Below are 24,071 nucleotides of genomic sequence, written 5' to 3'. Positions count from 1 at the left end.
CTGGTTATGAATGCATATCTGAATATTGAGTTATGAGAATCATTGTAAGTGAAACAATATTGTTGCTCATCGGTTATTATAATCTATTTTTTTGGGATGATATGCCCAATAGAGTTTGTCACATTATCTAAGTGGATGTATTTTAACCCTATTCTTAGTGATAAGGCTGCATTTACAAATTCCTATTTGCAAGGAAACGAACAAAATTGACTGTCTTTGTTGCAGCAACATCATTATGCGGGAACTGGCTCCTCAGTTACAAATACCGTGGTCCATACCTACAGAAGCTGAAGATATTCCCATTGTTCCAACTACATCGGGTACCATGTAAGTTCAACATATCCCAGCATGTTGGTTTGTGAAAATTAATATGCTGCTTTTATTGCCGATTGTCTGTATGAAATGAAACCCTTTGTATTTTTGTAGGATGGAGCTTCGCTGTGTGATTGCGGTCATTCGACATGGGGACCGAACTCCAAAGCAGAAGATGAAGATGGAAGTCAGGCATCCAAAGTTAGTAAAGATGCATTGCTGACATCTGACATCGTTAAAAGAGATTTCATTAGAGCTGCCAGTGTATTTTATTTATTTGCATTTTTTAAAGTTTATTTTACTTATTTCTACAGAAGCAGATCAAGCACTTCATGTCTTCCCATTCAACAGTTATTGCCTCTCTTGAACTTGATTATTTTCGTTCCAATCTGCTCTTTTTCTCTGTGTGTGTCTGTCTCTTTCTCTCTCTCGTTTTCTCTCTCTCCTTTCCTTCCCTGTTGCCACCCTTCCCACCACCCCGAAGGTGCTGAATGCTGTATCTGGGTCAGACTGCTGACTGACTGCTACTCATGTGTGTCCTTTAATGAGCCAGTATTATTGGCCTAACCCTAACCTGTTAATTTATGTTATAGATATTTTAAATGACTTCTCTTCTGGATCTAGGTTCTTTGACTTGTTCGAGAAATATGAAGGCTATAAGTCTGGAAAATTGAAACTGAAGAAACCCAAACAACTTCAGGTAAAAACTGGTCCTGTAGCAGTATTGGGAAATGCCCGAGTTCTGATAATAAAAATAATAATAATCCTTGCATTTGATACAACGCCTTATCACGTCTTTGAGACGTCTCAAAGCGTTTCACAGGATATACTATGATGAGTCTTTGCCTGTAGTATTGCCCAAGTGATTTGGAATTCAAAAAAACTCAGGAGGTCTCTACCTTAATTCTGCCGAAAATCTCATGTATCTTAAACTGCTTTCACAAATCTTGTGAACCTCACATTCTATGTAGATTTTTGGGGGGATGGGGGGGAGCTCAAAGAATGATGAACCTGCTCATAAGGTATTATTGGCCAATTAGTGATGGTGTTTTCTTTAGTATGTGAGCACATTGTGCAGAACAGAACAACTATTAATACCAACTCCAGCATAACAGGCAAACAATAGTCTTCTAGAAGAATAAGGGTGTGTATTAAAAATACTGTTGCCCTCAGGTTACAAAAGGAGGTTGAGGGTGATGCTCAGTGCCAAAACTTTCACTAGAGGCTGATCAGTCTGAATCTCTGGTGTTTGTGTTACTTAGTTCTTCTCCTTTATTGCAGGAAGTGCTGGACATTACACGGGATCTTCTGGGTGAACTGGGGCAGCATAATGACTGTGAAATAGAGGAAAAGAAATCAAAGCTGGAGCAGCTAAAGACTGTCCTTGAAATGTAGGTCTTTCAAAGGAGAAATTGTTGCAGTTTGTATGATGTGAATTAAATTCTTACATTTTAACATAACAGCTCTATGTGCTGTTTGCATTGTTTCGATGTTTTCAACCAAAGCTGTGGCTAAGATTAAGATGACGTTTCTGAAATCCCTATACAGTAGTTCTCGCACCTTTTCTGTTAGTTTGTTCCACATTCCTTCTCCCCTGCCTTTTTTTACTTTAAAAATTCTTCTGCACTCTTCCTATTGTCCCTATTTGGAACCTACAACATTTCTGAGCTGCGTAATCAGGTGAAGCAATTGGTGCCAGTCATGGCCTTTGTGTACAGTATTAGCCTGTTCTAAAGTTGATTCACTTCCTCTCTCTCCCTGGCTCAGATCAAATTCTGCCACTGTTGAATGCTCCAAGCACTTCACTTGCAAGTTATTGTTGTTGTTGAATATTGCTCAAAGGAATATTAGCTGGATAATACGTCTCCTGTTCACCTGACACAATTATCATTAATCAGAATCCGAACCGCAGTATCACACAATGCCTGGCCTCCCTTTTTTCCTCTAGTTTTTTGTGCCTTTCTTACTATTTCTCTCAGATTCCTTCCGCCCTCTCTACTCTCTGTCTCTTTCTCTCTCTTTCCCCTCCCATTTTCCTCTTTATGGGTTTTAAGTGCAGTGAATTGTGATACATGTATCAGCAGGAGTTGCAAGTGACAAAGTGTTATATTCGATATGTTTCTTACAGGTACGGCCACTTTTCTGGAATAAACAGGAAAGTACAGATGACATATTTGCCTCATGGACAACCTAAAACATCCAGTGAGGAAGAAGGTATGACATTTATAGCACTATTTAAAAAGTGAAGAGGGATTTATCTCAGTGTTCTAATCCCCCAAATGAAAAAAATCATTCACTTCCTGGCCATGTGTGGGTCTTTGCTGTGCTCAAATTGGCTATTGCAATCACTTACAAATACACAGTCTCTACACTTAACAGAAAAAAACTGAAGCGCTTTTCAGCATGAGACTATATCAAATGCAAGGATCGTAATTATTAAGTTAAAGTGGAAGTGATCAAATCATTCTACGCATACTTTAAAAGTAAACATTCAAAAAGTTGTCCTCTCTTTTGGGCAAGTGTTTATTACATTTTAATAAAGCAATACACTTGGGTTTGAGTACTTTAAGCATACTTTGCACCTCCAACTGGTGGAACCATCACTCAATAGATGTGTGTGAGTGGTCGCAGGAAGATGGTGGCAGTGTTCTTACTCAGCTGCTGTTAACCTAGCAAGCCAAAACCCTTATGAATTGGATGATCCTAGCTGGACAAGCAGTAGGAAGCTTGTCAGACAGTGCTTTCAATGGCAAGCTATGCAGTTTTAGCTGGTTAAATTTGAGCAGTACCCAACTCTCACTCTGGGGTCCCCTACCCTTGGCTTTTGCCAGCCCTTGCCTCGTGCTCAGGAATAAAGAAAGCAGGATGTGTCCCTCTGGGGTGAGAGTGCACATTCCATTCCGTATACGGGAATTTCCGTGTGTTGGTAGCAAACATGGGTACTCGCATGGTGAAGGGTTTCCGTATGTGTCAGATGCTCGGTTGACCAAAGGAAAAAAAACATACTGACCAAAAAATATATATTTTTTTCTGATCAGCAATGTACATGATTAACATCCATTGTACCAAAAACCTTCATGATATTAAAAAGATAAATTCTGCCATTCCTCATCTCTTTTTGTGGCAGCTCATGTTAAATGTTGTCGACTTTAAAATATGTAATTTATCATAGCGTAATCTAGAGAGGAGCACAAGCCGGATGACTGACTCGATTATTTTATTTTTCAGACTCCAGGAGAGAGGACCCATCACTCCTTTTGGTGTTGAAGTGGGGAGGCGAGCTGACTCCAGCGGGGAGAGTGCAAGCAGAGGAGTTGGGACGTGCGTTCAGATGCATGTACCCTGGTGGCCAAGGTACAGTACATAATAAGAGATGCTATTTCAGTGGCGGAAAGTAGAGGACAATGGGATGAATTGGAAATAATTAGACCCAATTTTTCAAAATAAAAGAAAGTTACAGGACGTATGCATATCACACAACTCGTCATTCAGTCTGAACCTGTAACACCACTAGGTGGACCCTTTGATGACATTTAGTTTTGTTGACATGGTCAGCTCCGTCAACCCTTGAGGGTGAAATTCCTGGTGCTAAAGTCGAGGCTTGACAAGGCATCTATACAAAAAGCAAAGTGAATGTATACAATAACCTGAATCTAATTCACATGCCGCTTCGGCCAAGTCCCCTGAGTGGTTGTTGAAGACGTGTTTGACCGTACTTTTAAATGATTCTTGTAGATCTGTGTCAACATTTCTCAGAGGGGCAGCTGGATAAGTCAGTGTTTTCAGCGTATTTTGACTGAGTGCCAACTGACGTGCTCAGTTTTAATTAGGGGCTTTTAAATAATTGATCAAGCTTCAATATTTTGTTTTGGTTTGGGGTTTTTTAACAGTGATTTCAAGACGCATTTTTAAAAGACCCACGTTCAATCGTTCTTATGTTGTTCCAAAAACGGATTTTCAAACCTCACCTGCAGTAGCCTTTTATTATTTTCCCTAAAAGGAGGAGAAATGTAGAGTGTTTGCTCTGGGCAAAAAGAAATGGATGTTAGTTCTGATCTTTTCATGCTAATTAAGATCATGATTGACAAGCTGAAAATGTGAATATTGTAGATCTGTCATTTTAAAGTTGTAGCAAAATTTTAATGTTTCAAATGCAAATTGATTTGGACCTTTGTTTATGCTACTACTATTTTGGTATGTATGAATTCATATTTTATAAAACATTTGGGGAAGGAATCTGTTCCTCTGAACGTTTTCTTTTAGCCAATTATCTCCAAATAAATAGCTACTGCAGGTGAGGTTTTCCATTCCTCAAGGTGCCGATTCATGCTGGGAGAATTCTCTGTACAGAATCAGGCTTCATAATTTATTCTGGTAACCAATGTCTCACTGTAAATATAACAGATACAACTGTATAGATTATAACAAATAATGATAATCATGTTTGCATTTAATATGTTGTCGAGACATCTCAAAGTGCTTCACAAGATATACTGTAAATTGGTTAACAGTATTTTGTGTTTGAAATGCACAAATGGTAGTAATATAAAGTATATTCTATATGTTGATCTTATTTCTCCGGAATGCACAATCCTGGCTACTTTTTGGGGAGTACTGTAGTTGCTTTTGTAGTAAGATAAGATTTGAAAATGTCTTCGTATTTAAGCAATTGATAAAATGCTGATGACATGAATTGGTACCGAATGTTGTAAATATGATCGGTAAATGGTCAAAAATCTACCTCGGTCCTCATTACTCAAACCAAAGAGTAGCTGTCTCTCAAAAGCAGTAAATGGTGAAATGTAATGACCTATACAGAATAACTACTGGGTTCTGGTTCCACTATAACACATTGCAGGTCTATGAAGAGTAGACACGGCTTATTACGACGTATACAATATTAATGATACCACAACCGCAAGGAATAATTTTGCGAAGGTGCAGGGGAAAAGCAGATAAATTGCACTGAATGGATTGCTCTTTGAAAGACCCAGCATATGCTGTATTGTGAATTTCTTGTTCTAACCACTTCACTTGAAGCAGGCATTTCTGCATTAAAATAGCTTGACCTACTTTTCTGTTGCGTATTGGGATGAAGCGAATCTGGGTGAAGGTAGCTGAAGTTACTTCCTGTTAATGTTCCAGTAATTTTAGTTTGAGTATGAAAGCAAGCTGTGGTATTTATACATAACCAAATTACATACATATAAGCTGGTTATGAATAAATAACCTCAATTGGCTTTTTGCAAATAGCCAACAATACCCATGTTGATTTCAGTCTGTACTAAAAGGGGCAGGATTTTCTTTGCAAACTAAGACTTTTTGCACAGTCACATTAGCTTAGTACATTTTGTTCAGATCCAAGTTTGCTTTATTGAGTGTTATCTTCTGGTTTATAGAAGTCCATTGAAGGCCCATTTGAATGTGTAGTTTTTTTGGATTCACTGTTACAAGTTGTTACAATGTGAAATAATGATCCTTGTATCTGATACTGTGTCTTGTTACGTTGTTGAGATGTTCTGAAAGGTTTTATCATGAAGTGTAGTGACTGTATTTGTAGGAGATCACAGCAACCATTTTGCACACAGTAATGTCCCATGAACACCCCCGAGGTCAGTGATTAACTTTATTTGGGAGATTGTTGGCCAGGACATTGGGAGAAACTCCCTGCTCTTTTCAACTAGTGCTATGGGAAAGCCAAATATTGGTTTAACATCTCATCTGAGGGAGAGCGCCTCCCAACAATGAAGCTCATCCCTAGGACTGCACTGCAATATCAGCCTAGACTATTGAGTGCCAGCTCTCTTTCTCTCTCGCTCTGACTTTCTGTCTCTCTGAATTTTGTTTTCTTTTCTCCGACTCTCTCCCTGTGTCTAACCCCACACTGTAAACAAACACACTACATTGCCAGCTCACAGTTGCAGCTGAATTGCAATCCCTGTAACCAGCTGGTTTGCTTTGGCCTGTATCATAACCAATGTCGATAAGTGGACATGTAGACAGTCCGTGTGTGAATACGCAGGCTTCTACTGTGTATATATAGTTTTTTTTTATCTCTAGTTCTAAATAAACTGAGTTTCAAAGCAAGTCTTTGATAAATAACACAAAATAACACCATTGCAGTACTGTAAAACAAGATTAACCTGGTGTTTCGAATGTCTCGTCTGTAGGATTGACGTCTCAAACCCAGCAACTGTAGGTGTGAATTTTGTGCATACACTTTACCATAAACCAGACTAATGAGCTACATAGGTATTGGTTTGGATTGGCTCCTTTCACATTTATGTTCTATTTGGGGTATTCCCAACTACAGCATTTTCTCAGATGTGACAAGCTTACCCTCTGTCTCAATTCCTCTGATGACTGATTTTAAATTATCACCATATCTCCTGTTTTCACCTTACTCTGATCTGACTCTTGATTCCCTGTGTTTGTGACCCAGATGTTAATGTCATTTCATTTCTTAGGTCAATCCACAATTGTGCGTATTGGATATGAAAAATCTACTCCCAACGTATTGCCATCTGTTTCTATGCTGTAAAAGAAAATAGTTCTAAATTTTTTTTAGGTATGATTTAATTCTCCTAGGCATGTAACTGTTCAAATTTAGGAGAAACATTTTAAAACGTAACTGAGTTTCTATTTGGTCTTGTCCTTCTGCCAATCTAAATTTGACCATGACAAACAGTGATCTATTAAGGCCCAATTCTTTGCTACTTCTAATACAGCCTGAGGAAATTCAGACGTTTTAAACCTAGGCTTGAGGGGGTGAATGTTAATTTTGTCTTCTTTCCCTCCCACCTCTGACATGAACATAGATGATAGCGACACTGGTTTGAGCTGTGAATCTCCCACTGGCCGTGGTAAGGGTTTGAAGGTTTTGTATCTGAGTGTTGTGATTTAATCAAATTTTCATCTCTGATTTTTCAACATCTGGAAGTGATTTAATCCTGAGTTCATTCTAACAGCAAAAGGTATGCTGCAGCAAACTAATCGTCAATGTGAGTGATTCACAAATGAAATTATGTTTTATTCTAATTAAGTAACTAAGATGCAAAGAGTAATACAAATACTAAAAGTTATTAATTCTCCTGCTCTGCAAAACTTAAATCCCTCAGTCTGGCTGGGAGTAACTGGGAAATTATTTTAACTCATGACATTGTTAAAAAACCCCATTACAACACCAGAAACGACAACTTGCATTTACAAAATGCCTTTCACGCGAACAATGTCTGGGAGCGCATTAGAAAATGAAACTCTTCATCCGTCTCGGGTACTGGTTTAAGTTTAATCAACGAAATCAGTAAAGGAAAGCAGCAGCATCTCTCCCTGAGCCTGAATGTGCAAATACTCTTTCATATTTGATTCTGATATGAAATCTCACTGTACTTTGTGCAGTATTAAACTGGAAAGATTTTTCTAATTCTTCCTGATCATGCATATGCTCAGAAAATCAATGAAGAGAATTTCAAGGGTAGAGGCCCTTTGCTTGATGCGTGTTTCATGGTGTGACATCAGGACTACTGATGATGCCCTTTCTGTGCTGGGTAAATGTAGATCACAAGTGCTGCTGTGCGGTCTGTTGTTCCCATGTGGAAGAATTGATTTTTGTCTTTGACTAGCTGTTTCTGAAGTTGTAGTCGCTCACAACCTCTACCAGATCTTGTTTTCTTGTGTAGAGCCAATGTTTCAAGAATTATTCTCTTAATCCCACTGAATGATATTGAACTTCGAGTTCCAACGTCATCAAGAGGTCCTGTGCAGTCCTGGTGTCTGATGTTCCTGTCAGTTATCTGTGCTGCCCATCATACAAATATGACCTGGATTCGTGGAACACTTGCTTCCTGGGCATCAGTTCTAGATCTTCAAGTCAACTAACCAGATCATCATTTAATCCTAAAATACATCAGAAAGTTCATGTCCGGAAAAGGTGGTTTCTGTTCATTTTTTTAAAAAAAACAAGGAAATACAAGATAGAATGTGAGGATATAACGGTTAACAGAATAATAATTGAGAGCCAGGGCAAAAGAAAAGACCAAAGAGCACAAAAAGTGAAAAAAACATTTTGAGATTGGGTCGTTTTAAGCGTTTTGGCCTCGTTCTAAGTGAGCCCACAGGGATGGCTGATGAAGGAAATGGAAAATTTCAAGTTGGTGCAGAAGGGGTGATTTTCACAGGTTTGGGCTGTGGCACACTGTGGAGAAGAGTACAGAGAGTTTAACCCTGTGTGTAAACTGATCTAGGATACTGGGGTCTGAAATGGAAAAGTGTTTTGTTTGGCAGCCCGAACCATACTTCACCTTGTTGTGCCTGGGAGAGGAGAGGGCAGAAACAGATGATATAAATAACCCATTCTGAGATATTCTTACCATCTGTTGAGTGACAAGACTTTAAACAAAGTCTCCATTTTTTTTAACCGTAACAATTGTGTGGATTACTTGTGAAAGTTGCATCTGGTGACCTTAATAATAGTAATAATAATAATTCTTGCATTTGATATAGCGTGTTATCACCTCATTGAGATGTCTCAAAGTGCTTCACAGGATACACTGTAAAGTGGATTGACTATTTTGTGGTACAGCAATGTCCCACAAACAGCCATGGAGTCGGTATTGACCAGGACACCCTTCTCTTTTCGTATAGTACCATAGGATCTTTCACATCCACCTGAACAGGCAGATTGGACTTCGGTTTAACATCTCATCCAAAGGACTTTGTAATGGACTGGTTCCGATTGTAACTCTGATGAAAATATTGAAGCTTTATTTGAATGTTTTCATTCTTTGCAGTTCAGATGTTAATTTTTAATCCAGAGCTGCATCAGATTTTATTCAGATGTGTAGAATGTTACATCAATGTACAGTATAGACACTTCTCTGCACTTATAGATGAATGGCTGAAAGGAATTATTTTGTTGTTCACACTGGCCTTGTTTTTACTGAAAGTCCTGGCCATCAATCTCCACAAGAAATTATTAGCTATAGGGAACTTGTCGAGATCGGGAATGCAATCTGAATATTGAGAAGTAATTAATCAGTGGGGAAATATAAATGTTACAAGAAGTGACTTTTTTTTCAGGTGACTATGCAGGGTTTCCTGGTTGTGGGTTACTTCGTCTGCACAGCACTTACAGACACGACTTGAAAATCTATGCATCTGATGAGGGCAGAGTGCAGATGACGGCAGCAGCTTTTGCTAAGGTCTGTGAGTAGAAGGACGTCCTTGTGAATACCAATTACTTGGTAGTATTTGTTTTGGAGTGTAGCCAATTGAAAGTCAGCATTTTAAAATTCTGACTAAAGAGGAAAATTTCTTAAGTTTAACAATGATTTGGGGTCCTACAGTTGGCCTCATCACAGCACTGTAAGTGAAGGATTGATCTGTCAGCGTTTCATGCTTTGCATGTGCCACTTGCAATTTAACTACTAAATATTAATGACAAATCCTTTATCATTTACTGAATTCATAATATTTACGCATCTGATTAATTAAGATGGGAAATCAGTTTACATGACGACTATGCTCTTTTTTTGAGGAGGGGGTCCTACAGTTCAGTTGCCTCAGTCAATTTGTTCCCTTATTTTGTTAATTTGGGATTTTTTGTGTGTCCAGTTGTAAATTAAAATAACTAAAGCTACTTTTGTTAGTTAAAGAAATTGAATAGATAAAGGAAAAGCCTGTTCTGCAGGCTTCAGATGCTGGTGTGATTGTCTGTTTGTGTCTGCAGGGCCTCCTGGCACTGGAAGGCGAACTGACTCCCATTCTTGTACAAATGGTGAAAAGTGCCAACATGAATGGTCTTCTGGACAGCAACAGCGATTCTCTAAGCAGCTGCCAGCACCGTGTCAAAGCGAGGCTCCATGAGATCATGCAAAAGGATCAGGAATTCACTGAGGAGGACTACGCAAAGGTAGCGGAAAGCCTTCGGACTGTGCATTTCCTGTGGCCCAGGAAAGGTTTGAGTGGATGCCAGTTCATTTGGAAATTGGTGGCACCTTTCAGCTCTAACAACTCTGAGCCTGCACAATGGCTCAATGCGTTTAGTGAGTGAATAGCTCAGCCATTCATTTTCCCGGATATATCCCTGACCTGCTCTGAGTTAGTCAATCTCAGCCAAGGCAGTATTTATTGATTAAAAATTTGTTTTCGTGGCTCTCTGATAAGGGAGGGGAAAATCGGCAGGGCTCTGCTTGAACATTGCACTGCTTGACCATGCAGAGATTCTTGCTTAAAAGTATGTCTGAGAAGAAAGCGGGCAGGAGAACATTCTTCTGGGTATAAAAGCAGCATCAGGAATAACCACTGGGTCACAATAGATATTTTGGTGTTTAAAGTTTAATATATTTAGAGCACATTTTTATGTTCCTATTTATTTGCAGCTGGCTCCTACTGGCAGCTCCTCTCTTCTTAACTCCATGAAATTGATTAAAAATCCTGTAAAGACCTGCGACCGAGTTTACTCCCTGATCCAGAGCCTGATCTCCCAGATCAAGAAAAGATTGGAAGACCCCAAATCAGCAAGTGAGTCATCTTTAACAACAGCATCATTTCAATCCATGGCCAGTGGTCCTTCTGTCTAATTATTGCTGAAGTAAGATACCAGCCCTTCTACATAGCAGCCCTTCTTGATATAGCGCTTTTCACGTCGGGAGGACGTCCCAAAGCGCTTCACAGAACACACTGTAAAGTGAATTGACTATATATTTGTGGGCGAACGCGGCAGTCAATTGCGCACAGCAATGTCCCACAAACAGTCGTAGATTGAAAATGACCAATTTATTATTGTTTTTGGTTTTGGCCTAATTATTATTAGGCGTGTGGAGTAAGGAAACTTGCCCAAGGTTTCGCCCTGCCTGGAATTGAACTCAGGTCTCTCACTTGCAAAGCGAGTGCTCTAACCACTGAGCTACAGGACTCTACAAGCCTATTAGTGCTTCTGGAAATCCTATGGTTACTGTTACTGTTTTTTTAATCCGGTATCTATCCAGGAGTAACCTAATTAAGTGATGTTCACTACAAGGTTCAATTACTGCCTTGAAGCTGAACTATGATATCTGCTACAAGAGACGGTGGACTGGCAAGTACTGAAATACTCAGAGGAGCTATTCTATATAAGAACGAGGATAGGGATCTAGATTCCAGCCAGTGGAATATAAGAAAACCATAGCGTCTCCTTGTGAATGTTTCTTGTGAATTCCAGACCTTCAGCTGTATCACAGTGAGACCTTGGAGCTGATGCTTCAGCGATGGTCAAAACTGGAGCGAGATTTCCGTATGAAAAGTGGCCGCTACGATATCAGCAAAATCCCAGACATCTACGACTGCATTAAATATGACGTCCAACACAACAGTGCCTTGAAGCTTGAGGATACCATGGAACTCTTCAAGCTCTCCAAAGCCCTTGCAGACATCATCATCCCTCAGGTAGAGAAGACTAAAACAACGCTGATACTGTTTGTGCTCCTGATGTCCCTGTTTTTTGTACACATATCCTGCCACTTCCATCGTAACAAAACAGAACCTCTGTTCCTGTACCTTACCTTTACAGCACCAAATGCAGGAATGATCTTCTCTGCCAATTTAGGGCCAGTCACCCTCTGCTTGACTAAGTTGATTGCACTTTGTCTTCCGGCCTTTTTGTTGCTTCCTGGAGTGCATGCAGCAGACACATTCACTGCCTTTTGTTTAACACAGTTTGTTCATTTGTGTAAAGACTGTAGGTTTCTGCTCAAACTGCTGTTGCACAGTTAGGCAAATAGATGGCAGCATCTGCTTCTTTCTTAAAAGTCTGTAATTGCTACAGTCATACCTGGCTGTGTTTAATCTAAATCCCCTGCTTCCATCTCAGTCTGTGAAAACAAAATAGCCTTTGGAACTCAAAACTAAGCAGGGAATTAGTAACCAGGGGCGTAGCTCAGGTTTGACGCAGGAAGAGTTGAGGGGAAAGATTACAAGTTTCCACACTGAGATACCATGACATTTAAAAGGGAATTTGATAAATATTTGAAGAGGAATAAGGCAAAATGATACCTGGAAAGATCTGGGAATTTAATTGATTAGTTACAGTAGAGGAAATGACGCCAACATAGGCTTAATGGACTGACTGAAAGTCCAATGCCGCAAACCCAGATTCACAGATGTCATCAATAAAAAAATGATTAGGTTGGGGGAGGGTTCATGATGTACACCTCCCGATTTATTCAATATTTTGAATTTTTCCTCCACCCCGTGTTGTAGAGATCAATCATGGCAAATATCTGCACTGAAACAAACCGCATTTGTAGATTCTACTCTGTTCAACATTGGGTAAATTATTTAGTGAGGAAATAAGGATTCATTCACCAGAGGGAAGCCCTGTTTGTCACTTTTTGTGTGTTTGATCACTGCACCTTCTTGTGTTTTTCCTCTTGAGATTTTGTGTGTGCGCACTTTAGAGTGCAGAATGTACAACACTCCAGTCTGCAGACTTGACATCCACCCTTGGCAGTAGATATAACCTAATGCTATGTTTCATGTTATTTCCTCAAATGTTGCTCCTAATTTGTAGAATACAACTAGAAGTGTTTTTACTTATATTGATCTAGCTTCAGCAATTCACATCTGTGTTGTTGAGATATTATGGGTATTTGCATTCTTGATTACACACACAAACACAATTCTACAGCGTTCTTCTCATGCCAGCCTCTGAGAGCAGTGTGATCAATGAAGGAGAATAAATCCATACACTGTGCAGAAACTGCTGGCTTTCAGGCTGACATCAAAGGTTTGCAGCTGCTTCTAGGAGAAAGTACTACACCCATCCTCTGTTCGCAACTGGTGAGATACTGAAGAAAAACACATTGTCTGTTGTGGAACCTCCATTTATCAGGATTGTGTGAATGTCATTTATTTGTTTTGTTTGGGTAGCACAATATGGGTCGTGCTCATTGTCTCACGATCTGTTCAAATCACATTAACATCATCTTTCTTCCCTCCCCCCCTCATCGCCATTTAATGATCACAACCACATTAATCAATAGAAAGCAGATTTAAGAAGCCTTTTTGTGCAATGTAGAATTCCCAGGAAGGATTAATGATATTTTTCCAACACCCTTCTCTTCAGTTTAAAATCAATTCTCTTTCTCTGCCTGTATGCAATGCTCCTTTAGCAAATTGAGAAGTCAGGCTGTGTTTACTCTGTTAGAGGTGCATTAGAGCAGTCATTACTGATTTGCAATCTCCCTGACAGTCAAAAGAGAAATCTCTCAACAATACTCGGTGATGCTCTCTAAAGGCTGATTTTGCCAGGATAAGGAATTCACTATTTGTGAAACTGTGAGCACCGGCTTTACATGCAAGACATTTCATAATTTATTAGATTATTATTGTGATTGTACTATGATCTCTCTATCTTTTCTTATAGTGGTATCCAACATGTTCCACAATAATTTTCCTCAAATCCAACTTGCCCAGCACCTTGGGACATCCTCCCGACGTGAAAAGCAGGCAGTATACAAATATAATTTTGTATTGGATTTTGTACTGCCTCTGTCTTAAGTTTCTGTTTTTGCTCTCAATGCTTCCTTACACATAGCACCTGGTCCTAGCACATAAACAAATGTCTACGGGGGTATATTGCAATAAGGAGAATTTCACAAATATCCGTTCATTTTCATAAAGGAGAGAAGAGCAACTTGGATACAGATATTTCTTCAAAGTTTTCTGATTGCTTAATCCCTGCTGCCTTCAAATTGGTATCAACATGAAACCAGCCTTTGAGGCAGGATTTCTTTCTGTCTAGACTAAACTCGAATTTGTGAAGTTCAGTCTCTTGTATGCAAGGTTATACTGCAAACACTTAGTCTGGTATGCTTTTCTTAGGAATATGGAATTGGCAAAGAGGAGAAGCTGGATATCGCCTATGCTTACTGCCAGCCACTGATTGAGAAGATGCAGCTGGATTTACAGCGAACACATGAGGATGAATCTGTGAATAAACTTCACCCGCTGTAAGACTGCTTTTAGGGTTTGAAGGTTGAATGGTCTTTGCTGCTTTCAGATCCCAGAATTGATCTTGTGATATCTGCAGAAGTTATGCTCTGTATGGCTGTAAGCACATACACCATTGCGCCAATGTCATTGAACTTGACAACAGGAATGAGGGTAGTTTGGGGATTCTGCCTTCTGATGGTTGCTTCCCCACTGCAACATTAGATCAATTGGCAAAACCTTTTTTTTCTTTTGTACGCCCCCTCCCACACTACAGCACGGCATAATGTCATCTTTAACACACCGGCCACCAGTACTGGTTCCATTTCAGTTTGTCTAAGTGTTGGAGTGAACCACACAGTTGTTCAGGCAAAATGATTCAGGCACTACAGTGGGAGTGGAAGTCAGTGGGGGAAGGAAAACAATGACTCAAAGCAGATTTGGTATCTTAGTCATCTAATTAGCTTTTACTTTTTTTCAGGTATTCCAGAGGAGTCATGTCTCCTGGCCGCCATGTCCGAACACGGTTATATTTTACAAGCGAAAGCCACGTCCATTCTTTGCTAAGCCTTTTTCGTTACGCTGGTCTTTTAGATGTAAGTAATATTTTTAAATTACAATGCTAACTGCACGAAAAACTAAGCAAAACTCTTGGGAAACCTAGGTGAGGAACCAAGCCCCCATAGTTTGGTTCACCGATGACAATCAATAGAGTTATGAATATAGTTAACAAAGTTGGCCGGGCACACAAGGTGGAGATGAGAGCTGAAGGGGTGGGAGGGGAAAGATGACCAAAAGTATGGTCAAAGAGGTATCTCTTTGAGACGCTACCCGGCGTGGAGGGCGCTATATAAGTGCAAGTTGTTAATGTCTTGAGGCGGGTCTTGAACGAGGAGAGAGAGAGCAAGTCAGAATACCTTTAGGTTAATGTGAACTTTAATTTTAATGATCTGCTTTCACAAAAAGAGCAGCAAGCTTTGTACAGTCGGTATCAAAGTGTGCAACATTTCCAAGAGAGAACTTTCATTTGGATGAACTGAATTTTTCCTGGTCTGAATTGATACATTTTCTTCTTGAATTCTCAGGAACTGAAGGATCAGCAATGGAAAAGAGCCATGGACTATCTTGGAGCTGTCTCGGAACTAAACTACATGACCCAGATTGTTATTATGTTGTATGAGGATAATAATAAGGTATTCATCGTATCAATAAAATATGAATGTGCCATCATATTTATTAAGATGGCATAGCCTACATTTTAAAAAAACTACCTATATTCTGCATTAGGTAAAGTAACTAATAGCACCCCTAAATTAACTTGGACAGCATACATTTTAGTAGTCTATGCTTGGAACTCTGTGATTTTATGTAATAAGCAGAGTCTGATTATTTTATTATGTAGCCTTAATGGCATGTCAAAAATTAACATACTGTAAACTTAAGTGGATTATATTTAAGCAGTCATAGACAGCGTTTAAATTTAGAAGAAAGACTTTATAGATACAGAAATTGCAGGTTTCTTCTGCTATTCAAGTACCAAAATTGGCAACAACTTAACTCCACATCCTCCATAAATCACTAAGAGTAAAATATTTGATACTGTGCCATGTACAAAGGATAGATTGGGCCATGTGCTGTAATTTAATGCGTCATGATGAGTAAATGAGGAATGAATGTCGTGGAAATTTCCATAATGGGAGTAAACCTGGATTATTTTTAAACAAAATTGTTTACAGAAACTATGCGCTCAAATTGTTTAGTTCTGAAAGCATGATCCCTCTTAAAATATATAACTTTGACAATATGATAATAATAATCCTTGCATTTGATATAGCGCTTTATCACGTCTTTGAGACGTCTCAAAGCGCTTCACGGAATATACTGTAAAGTACATTCACTGTATATTTTGTGGGCGATTGTGGACTGTATATTTAACACAGCAGCCAATTGCTCACAGCAATACCCCACAAACAGTCATGGATTGAGTGACCAATTTATTTATTTTTTGGAAGTATTTATTACCCCCGGAAAGCGATCCGTTAATCGATAAACAACTAGGTTTCTACTTACTGCTAGGCAAACAGAGGCGTGTGGAGTAAGGAAACTTGCCCTGCTGGGAATCAAACCTAAGATCTCTCGCTTGAGAGGCGAGTGCTTTAACCACTGAGCTACAGGGCTCTTAGGCCAGTGTTTTAAGTCAACATCCTTAAATCTCCCATTTCTCTTGCTTGGTTATGTCTGTCGAGGATGTAAGTGCAAGCTGTTGTAATGGAATGACAGAATGTGCAATGAATCAGTAAAACATTCATTAGACTGATACATTGTCATGGGATGCGATTAAAACTCACAAGTTGAGTGACTGCTTGTTCAATGATCCTGCTGATAAATTAGTTAGCTGTTACCTATGTGAGATTAAAATCCAAAAGTTAGCAGAAAAATCAATTTTAAAAAGTTACAATTGTACATCAATCACTCATTCATGTAAATGAGAACAGTTTAAAGTTTAGCTTCTAACATGTTCCTTGAATTCCATGCAATCAGAGGTCAGTTCTTGTCTTCAGTTGATGATTTCACTTCCATAAGTTTCTAATCTTCCATTCCTTTCACTAAATTAATGTGGCTTTGGTCTGAGAGAGGGAAAGACGTTTATTCATTCATACCAATCAAATCATGTTAGAATGTACATTTGTAGTTCTTGGGATCATTTCTTGTTCCTTTTAGATTACATTTTCAGTACACACAGCCTGATGGCACTTTTTGAGAAGTATTGGTGTACACTGTTTCTGCTATTTCAGGGTAGAAAGAAAAGTCGCTTCAACAAGCCATGCTAATAGTATTGTTATTTTTCTCCATTCCCCACCTAACCATCATTAACATGCATGTTACCTGTAACTTATGAATGGCTCTGATTATTTCACTCTCAGGATCCGTCTTCTGAAGAGCGTTTTCATGTGGAGTTCCATTTCAGTCCTGGAGCGAAAGGTTGTGAAGAAGATGAAAACGCTCCCACAGGTTCTGGATTTCGTCCAGCATCAGCAGAGGTAAGTAATAGATTGGGCAGTGGGGAAGAGAAATAATTTATACGTCTGAAAAAGAAAAACAAAAATCCACTGAAAGGGAAACTTTTTTTGACCAACTTATTAAAGCTTTATAAATAACTCCATGAAATGCTGCCATTTTGCCTTAAGGTTTCTGCGAATTCTGATTTGCAAAAGCATCTGTTTCAACCCCATAGATCAAACCTCTAAAGTATCATTTTACAAATTCAAATGCTTACACTTGAAAAACTTAAGCTGTTCTCTTTGTTTTTGTGCTGTTTGTTTCCCTGGCAGAATGAAGGTGGCTCAAAAACTGATCAGGGAAGTATGGAAGATCTCTCAGAGACCAGGAGCAATGAAGAGGTAGACAGATTCCTTCCAAACTTCCCTCAGGCGATTGAGCCCTTCCACATTCACCGGAGACCTGCATTGACCAAAACCAGGAAGATGGGCTCCATGGAGGTAAACAATAGGAAGATTTAATACAGTGCTGATTCACATACAAATAAGTCAACAATTGTATTAAAGTGGTGTAGTAATAAAGGTGAGGTTCAACTGTTTGTGGTCCTAAAGCAAAGATCAAAAGAAATGTATATTAAATGGGAAAAGAGGCACCTGTTGGGTGCTGATTTACTTGGTTACTTTTGAGGAACAATTACAATTTGTTCCATATAATCTGTACAGAGTTCAACTTCTGCCAATGTTAAATGCTGACTGTTGTAAACTGGCATAAAGTGATACTGTGAGCCTTAGGAAACTGGTGTCTCCTGCAGAGTACTTATATATGTCTAACAAAGACATCAGAATCACATCAACTCTGATTTTACAACGTACCCATATCAATGGCTATACATTGGAGGGAGGAGGGGATAGATATTAGATATGTGAATCAAAGTGTCTCCTGATGGCAGTAGTTAATTGCTTCACCTGGTGTAATACTGAGCCTGGCAGACCAGGTCACCCCGTATTTGATCCCCAATCTGTGTTGAGTCAGCTGTGATGTTCGTTTGTGTGTTGTCTTCAGCCTCTTTGACCCCACCCTCTGGAACTCCATCCCACAGTCCCTCCGTCTCGGCCCCTCCTTTGCCTCCTTCAAGACCCGTCTCAAGACCCTCCTCTTTGATTGTGCCTTCGGTCATCCTCATACCCCTACCTCCCCTCCCTCCATCCCTCATGATCCCAACCACCAGGATGGGTGCGGATCCCTGACTGTCTAGCGCCTTGGGACGTCCTCCTGACGTGAAAGGCGCTAAACAGTGTAATTTGTTGTTGTTGTAATTGGAGTTTTAGCATTGAGCTAGGAAGTTGGGAAGATCAAATCACCCAGTGACTTCTCCAGTGGTTGAGATGTTTTTGGAAAGGAGTTTTGAAGTATGATTTAAAGATTTTCCTGTTGTACAGTGGGATCAATGGGTTTGAAATGATTGTCAGGTGTTGGAAGGCCATTCCTACAACTATTCCTGCAATCCCCTCAGGTTTTCAAGCTTATGAGGGGATTCGATAGGGTGAACAAAGAAAAACTATTTCCACTGGCGGGTGGGTCAGTAACCAGGGAACACCGATTTAAAATAATTGTTAAAAAAAACAGAGGTGAGGAGAATTTGTTTCGCACAGCGAGTTGTTCAGATCTGGAATGCATTGCCTGAAAGGGTAGTGGAAGCCGATTTGATAACAACTTTTAAGAGAGAAGTAAATAGTTATTTGGGGAGAATACAAATGGGGAGTGGGTTGATTTGGGTAGCTCTTTTCAAAGAGCTGGCACAGGCACGATGAGCCGAATGGCCTCCTTCTGTGCTGTATGATTCTATTGTTACAGCTGAGCTCTTTTCACACCAGCATGATGTGTTTGATTTATTGGACCAAATTAAAATCTCCTTCAACTCCATAGATAATTCAAGACGTGATAGCCAACGCCAGATTTTCCAGTTGCATGAATCCAACGTCTGACAGCAAACCGTTGTCTTTCTGTTGGGAAGGAAGGTTTGGCTGCATTGCGTGAAGTCTGCACCAATTACTTTCTAGATTGAAATATACACACCAAATCCAACAGCAAGGAGAAAATATGTTGTGTATTTCTTATGGAATCTTTACTGTCCACCTGAACAGGCAGACTGGCCCTCCCAACAAATGCAGTACTCCCACATTACTGGACTGAGGTTTAAATCCTCTAATCCAGAGGCCAGTGTCACTCACTGAACCAAATGGAAACAATAAAACATTTGCATGCACCTCATAAGATTATGTGAGAGATTCAGATGGAGGAGGCCCAATGGACTATCTTATCCTTTCAGAATCCCCACCATACTGTCCTAACCATTACGATTGTCTATCGAATTAGTTAAGATCCTAGTGCCCCCCACCCCCCCAAATTATCAATGTCTGCCCAAATCAGACTTGAGGTTTCCTTGGGCATTAGAAATTTGTGGCACCTCAGAACACATTCATGATAATGATCTCAAAAAGAGAATTATGAAATGCTGCAAATGTCATGGTTTGACATTGAATACCACACTCTCTCGCCTCGTTTCATTCAGATCCGCTCTCTGCACCAGTTCCAGACCTCTTGATGAAATCTTGAATGTTGATGTGCCAGGGCTTTATCCCTTCTGCCATCCTAAAGTAGATTTTGAGTCCAGCAGAATAGTAACCTGTCAGTTCAGTTGATTTCTTGTTGTGCTGTACTCACAGATATCCAGCATGTGGAGTCCAATTTTGGTAGTGAGGTGGAGAATATCAAGGAGCGAATATTATCTAATTGTCCAGGAATGCATTATGATATACTGCAAATTTTACTCCGATATTATCTAGTTATGCCCAAACTATATTTGTAACCTCTAATCGGGTTGGAGTCCATTCCTCTGAGATTGGCACTGTCCTGTTACTATTTTAAATCAAAACATTTGATGTTCTATCCTTATGTTATTTCAGGGAGTCGACACTAAGAGTATGTCAAATCCCGAGTCTAGTGAAACGTGGATGAACTGGGTGACTGGCTCTCACGTGGCCCGCCGTAGATGCAGATCAGGCGAACCACAGCAATCTTTGGCTGTCCCTTCCAGTAATATACCTTCATGGCAGCAGGTTTTGCATTTTATTTACCCTTCCCATCCACCTTTTCATGATACAGTGACCCCTCACTATAAAGCTCATAAGTTACAATGGTCCTGGTTGACTCGTTGCTCTCTCCCGTCCTGAATAAAGTTTCCCATCATCACAATCCAATTCGACTTCTTGCTAGAAAATGGTTCTTGTGTGAGCATTTTAGCAAGGGGTTACTGTAAATCCATGAGTTTTTTTTGCATCTTGGAGATAACCATTTGAGTGTCTTGCTCATGTTATTTACCTAGAAGTGTGGTAGATTTCAGATATGTAACCCTGGTTGTTGCACCTATCTGAACTGTTAATTATCCTGCAATTATGGAATGAATTTAGTTCATTGCACATTGCTTGGATAATTCAGCTTGGATTGGACGTACACTATGCCCGACACACAGAACCATATTTCTCAGTGCAAGAAGATGCTTGCTTCAGGTAATTCAAACACATGATTATTGCGTCTGTTGATAAATGACTTGCTTATATACTGCAAGTTTCAAGTAAATAAACTTCTTAAAATGCTTTACATAATGAGATTAGAGGTGAGGTGAATTTTGTGTACGCAAACTTCCTGTTGCTTTGACATCTTTCATGTAATACCTGGATACATTTGCGATATCATCTTAATTAGAATTCAGAGGGAGTAGCATTTTTGTTTGTTTCACTCTTGACACTTTGCTAAACGTTGTCAGGATGGGTCAGCAAGTGTTAGTTATTAGGTGCTACTGTATTAATGTTAGGTGTATTATTAGTTATTAGGATTGGGAACCCCTGGCAGTCCAGAACATTGCGTAAATTAGTTTGGGCAGGTTTAATCCAATTCCTGAGGGTGAGTTGATGGCATAAACTGCTCACTTCTATAATAGTAATCGAGTGTTATTCAGAAGTCACAAAGAGAGCTTGGGTGGTAAATGGTTATGTCACACTAATAAAGTAGAGAATAATCTTCTGAAATTAAGAAGTGCCTTAGGGAGTTGCCCTATATTGAACCTGCCCTAAATTCCTTTTTGTTTATTACCGCATGTGTCTTGGTTTGATTCCTGCCTCAACCCTTATGTCAAAGTAACGGCATTAACCTGCATGGGTCCGTTGGTCAGCTTGTATGCCATTATTCGAGGATTATCTTCTCTATTGTTTCTTTGCAGGATTTTCTTTTATTGCAGAATTAGAAAAATTAACCCAAATCATAGTACACTTCCTGTTAGTTTTCTTCCTGCTCCCAAGTTTCCAAACTGAGTTTCTTTTTCCCACTCCGTCTGCCACTCATCAGTTTTCAAACTTTTGGGGAAATGTTTTTGTAAATTGCCATCAACTTTGCAAGATCTATTTTATTCTATTTATTCTATTTTACGTTTCCCTACGACCATTTACCTCTTTCCCAGTATGGTGTTGTCAGTCCCTCATTTTTATGGGTTACGAAGAGCCATAGAGAGCTGTCTGTCCATAGTGCCATTGCTCTGTGTTGTACATGCCAGGCATTCCTTATCCACGTACATTTGAGATTCAAAATGGCAGGAAAAAACAGCAGCCTGGCATTATTCTTACCAATAGGAGACTGGTAATCTAGCACTCTGGGTTTCAAATAGGTTTGGTTTATTTTCCAGTAGAGTCAATAGGATAAACTCGGGTTCCAACACTTTTTTTTGTCTGTGAAAGTCTGTCACACATTTTATTATAATAATAATGATTCTTGCATTTGATATAACGCCTTATTACATCTTTGAGCCGTCTCAAAGTGCTTCACAGAATATACTGTAAAGTGAATTGACTGTCGTAACACAGCAGTCAATTGCACACAGTAATATCCCAAAACAGTTGTGGATTAAGTGACCAAGTTATTATTTTATTTTTATGAACGGATTATTACTCCCTGGAAAGTGGTCCGCTAATTGACTAACAACCGGGTTCCTACTTATCGCTAGGTGAACAGAGATGAGAAAGGTGGCTGAGATGTTGTATCAGCAATTTTTTTTTTTTTTTGAGTGTGCAAGGCTGTGGAGTAAATGGTTTTGTGAACTATTACTGATGCCTTGGATCTGACCGACTTCATTCAAGTAAAATATTTTGTCGTTGCAGTTATTATCTGAAAGTTCAACCAAACCTGGTGGATGTCGTCTTCTGGTGCCTCTATATTCCAGACAATCCACTGAGATGAAGCAAAGTGGTTTGGGTAAGAGACTTCAGTTACCACAAGAATCACAGCCCCTTCCAATAATAGCCAATGATTCCACTGTGCGTGCACAATTCTGACCTTTAACACTAACTTTTTATGTTCCCTTAAGCATAAACATTTCCAGGGTTAAATGCTGCAACAAAGGAGGCCCAATACAATAGCGCCACATCTATTCAGCTCTCTTGTTCTAATAAGTATCAGGATCACTCATTACTCGCATCAGGCTTGGGTCACTCTTTACTTATTTTGTCTCCTGGTTTGTTTCCACAATATGTGCCGAATTCTGAGAACTTTCACTGGCTGCTGTTTTTCCACTAAATCACTATTTTCTTTTTGGATTGTTGCCTCCCTACACTGACCAACACTGTTCCATAAGCCCATCTCCTTTTCCTGTAGTGCCATTCTTTTATTTTAAGCTGCTATGATTGCTTAAGAGCCACCATATGTGTTTACATTGTTGGCTCATCCCCGTCACCAAGAAAGAGACAGACACAGAAAGCAAAGGTAGACAATTAGACAGGAAAAGTATTTTGTTGGGCAGTATCACTGCTTTTGCCTCCGACTCTCTTTGCATGAAATACACTGGATAGCGAGCGTACTATTCAAAACTGAACTGCTAAACGCAGCCATTTGCAAAGAGGCTTTATTCCATTATAAAACTACTTGGAAAAAATTATTGCACCACGTTTAATGATCATATATACTGCAGATTTGGTGTGATTCAGCAGTGGGTTTTTTTTTGCTCCTACAACACACGCATTATAAACCGAGATACATGCAGTACACAATGTTCCTGATGCCACTGAAGGAGCAACGTGATTCATACCTGCGCAGACTAATGCTTTGATGTTGGAGGATTGAGGAATTGGCACTTCCAAACTGTAATTTAATTTCTTACCGAGACTTATTAATAGTTAATGGTTTGCATTCAGGATATTATTAAAATCTTAATAGAGTGACATTTGATTCCCAAATTATACTCCTGTTTTTATGGCTTCTCCTCTGAATGTCATCATCTATGGCTCCTCGTGTTGAGTTGATTGCATGTTGCAGCCATTCATTGACAAGAAGTAATGAAATGTGGTCGTGTTTAAATTCAAGAGCATCACCTTTTGGGCATTTTTTTTACTTTAGTGAGGAGCCTTCAGGGGAAATGGACAGAGAATGCAAGACGAGCATGAAATTCTAAGCAAAATGCCTATTTCTGTTTTGGACGTTTGCAGCTGTCTGTTCAAATTGTCTGGTGTATCGTTCATGGACCTTTTTTCCACAGTCAAATCCAAAGTGATTTTCTTCAAATTTTGCCAGTCTTTCTCATTGAAATAATAAAATCTTATTTCAAGATTTTATTGGGTGTTTCCTTCCCCTCCTCTCCCCATCTCTTTGTCCACCTCTTCAAAACCTGTTGAGATGTCATTCCATTACGACCAACTAGTTACTATCCTCCTTTTTTGGGGTGGGGGGCAGGTAAGCGGTTACCACTT

The 24,071-nt window shown here is 39.5% G+C and overlaps 1 protein-coding gene across 10 annotated transcripts in view; it reads left to right on the top strand.

Annotated features, from left to right (window-relative positions):
- The window catches only part of ppip5k1a (diphosphoinositol pentakisphosphate kinase 1a), a 62,215-nt gene that overhangs the window by 13,388 nt on the left and 24,756 nt on the right, over nucleotides 1-24,071 (top strand). For 4 of the 10 annotated variants that reach the window (XM_007908477.2, XM_007908465.2, XM_007908457.2 and 1 more), the window contains exons 10-25: nucleotides 226-327; nucleotides 427-513; nucleotides 937-1,012; nucleotides 1,594-1,703; nucleotides 2,441-2,526; nucleotides 3,541-3,666; nucleotides 9,391-9,512; nucleotides 10,040-10,222; nucleotides 10,692-10,833; nucleotides 11,513-11,736; nucleotides 14,173-14,300; nucleotides 14,762-14,876; nucleotides 15,366-15,473; nucleotides 17,205-17,321; nucleotides 17,613-17,780; nucleotides 22,491-22,584. In XM_007908477.2, the coding sequence (XP_007906668.1) occupies nucleotides 226-327; nucleotides 427-513; nucleotides 937-1,012; nucleotides 1,594-1,703; nucleotides 2,441-2,526; nucleotides 3,541-3,666; nucleotides 9,391-9,512; nucleotides 10,040-10,222; nucleotides 10,692-10,833; nucleotides 11,513-11,736; nucleotides 14,173-14,300; nucleotides 14,762-14,876; nucleotides 15,366-15,473; nucleotides 17,205-17,321; nucleotides 17,613-17,780; nucleotides 22,491-22,584 (1,988 nt within the window). Of the gene's footprint in view, nucleotides 1-225; nucleotides 328-426; nucleotides 514-936; nucleotides 1,013-1,593; nucleotides 1,704-2,440; nucleotides 2,527-3,540; nucleotides 3,667-7,130; nucleotides 7,176-9,390; nucleotides 9,513-10,039; nucleotides 10,223-10,691; nucleotides 10,834-11,512; nucleotides 11,737-14,172; nucleotides 14,301-14,761; nucleotides 14,877-15,365; nucleotides 15,474-17,204; nucleotides 17,322-17,612; nucleotides 17,781-20,246; nucleotides 20,400-22,490; nucleotides 22,585-24,071 lie in introns of all 10 variants that reach the window. The other 6 variants (XM_042342903.1, XM_007908448.2, XM_007908435.2 and 3 more) reach the window with 3 other exon arrangements.

Source organism: Callorhinchus milii, unplaced genomic scaffold (genome assembly GCF_018977255.1).
Source record: "Callorhinchus milii isolate IMCB2004 unplaced genomic scaffold, IMCB_Cmil_1.0 Scaffold22, whole genome shotgun sequence".
Classification (NCBI taxonomy): Eukaryota; Metazoa; Chordata; class Chondrichthyes; order Chimaeriformes; family Callorhinchidae; genus Callorhinchus; species Callorhinchus milii.
This window is presented reverse-complemented; position numbering and strand designations above follow the sequence as displayed.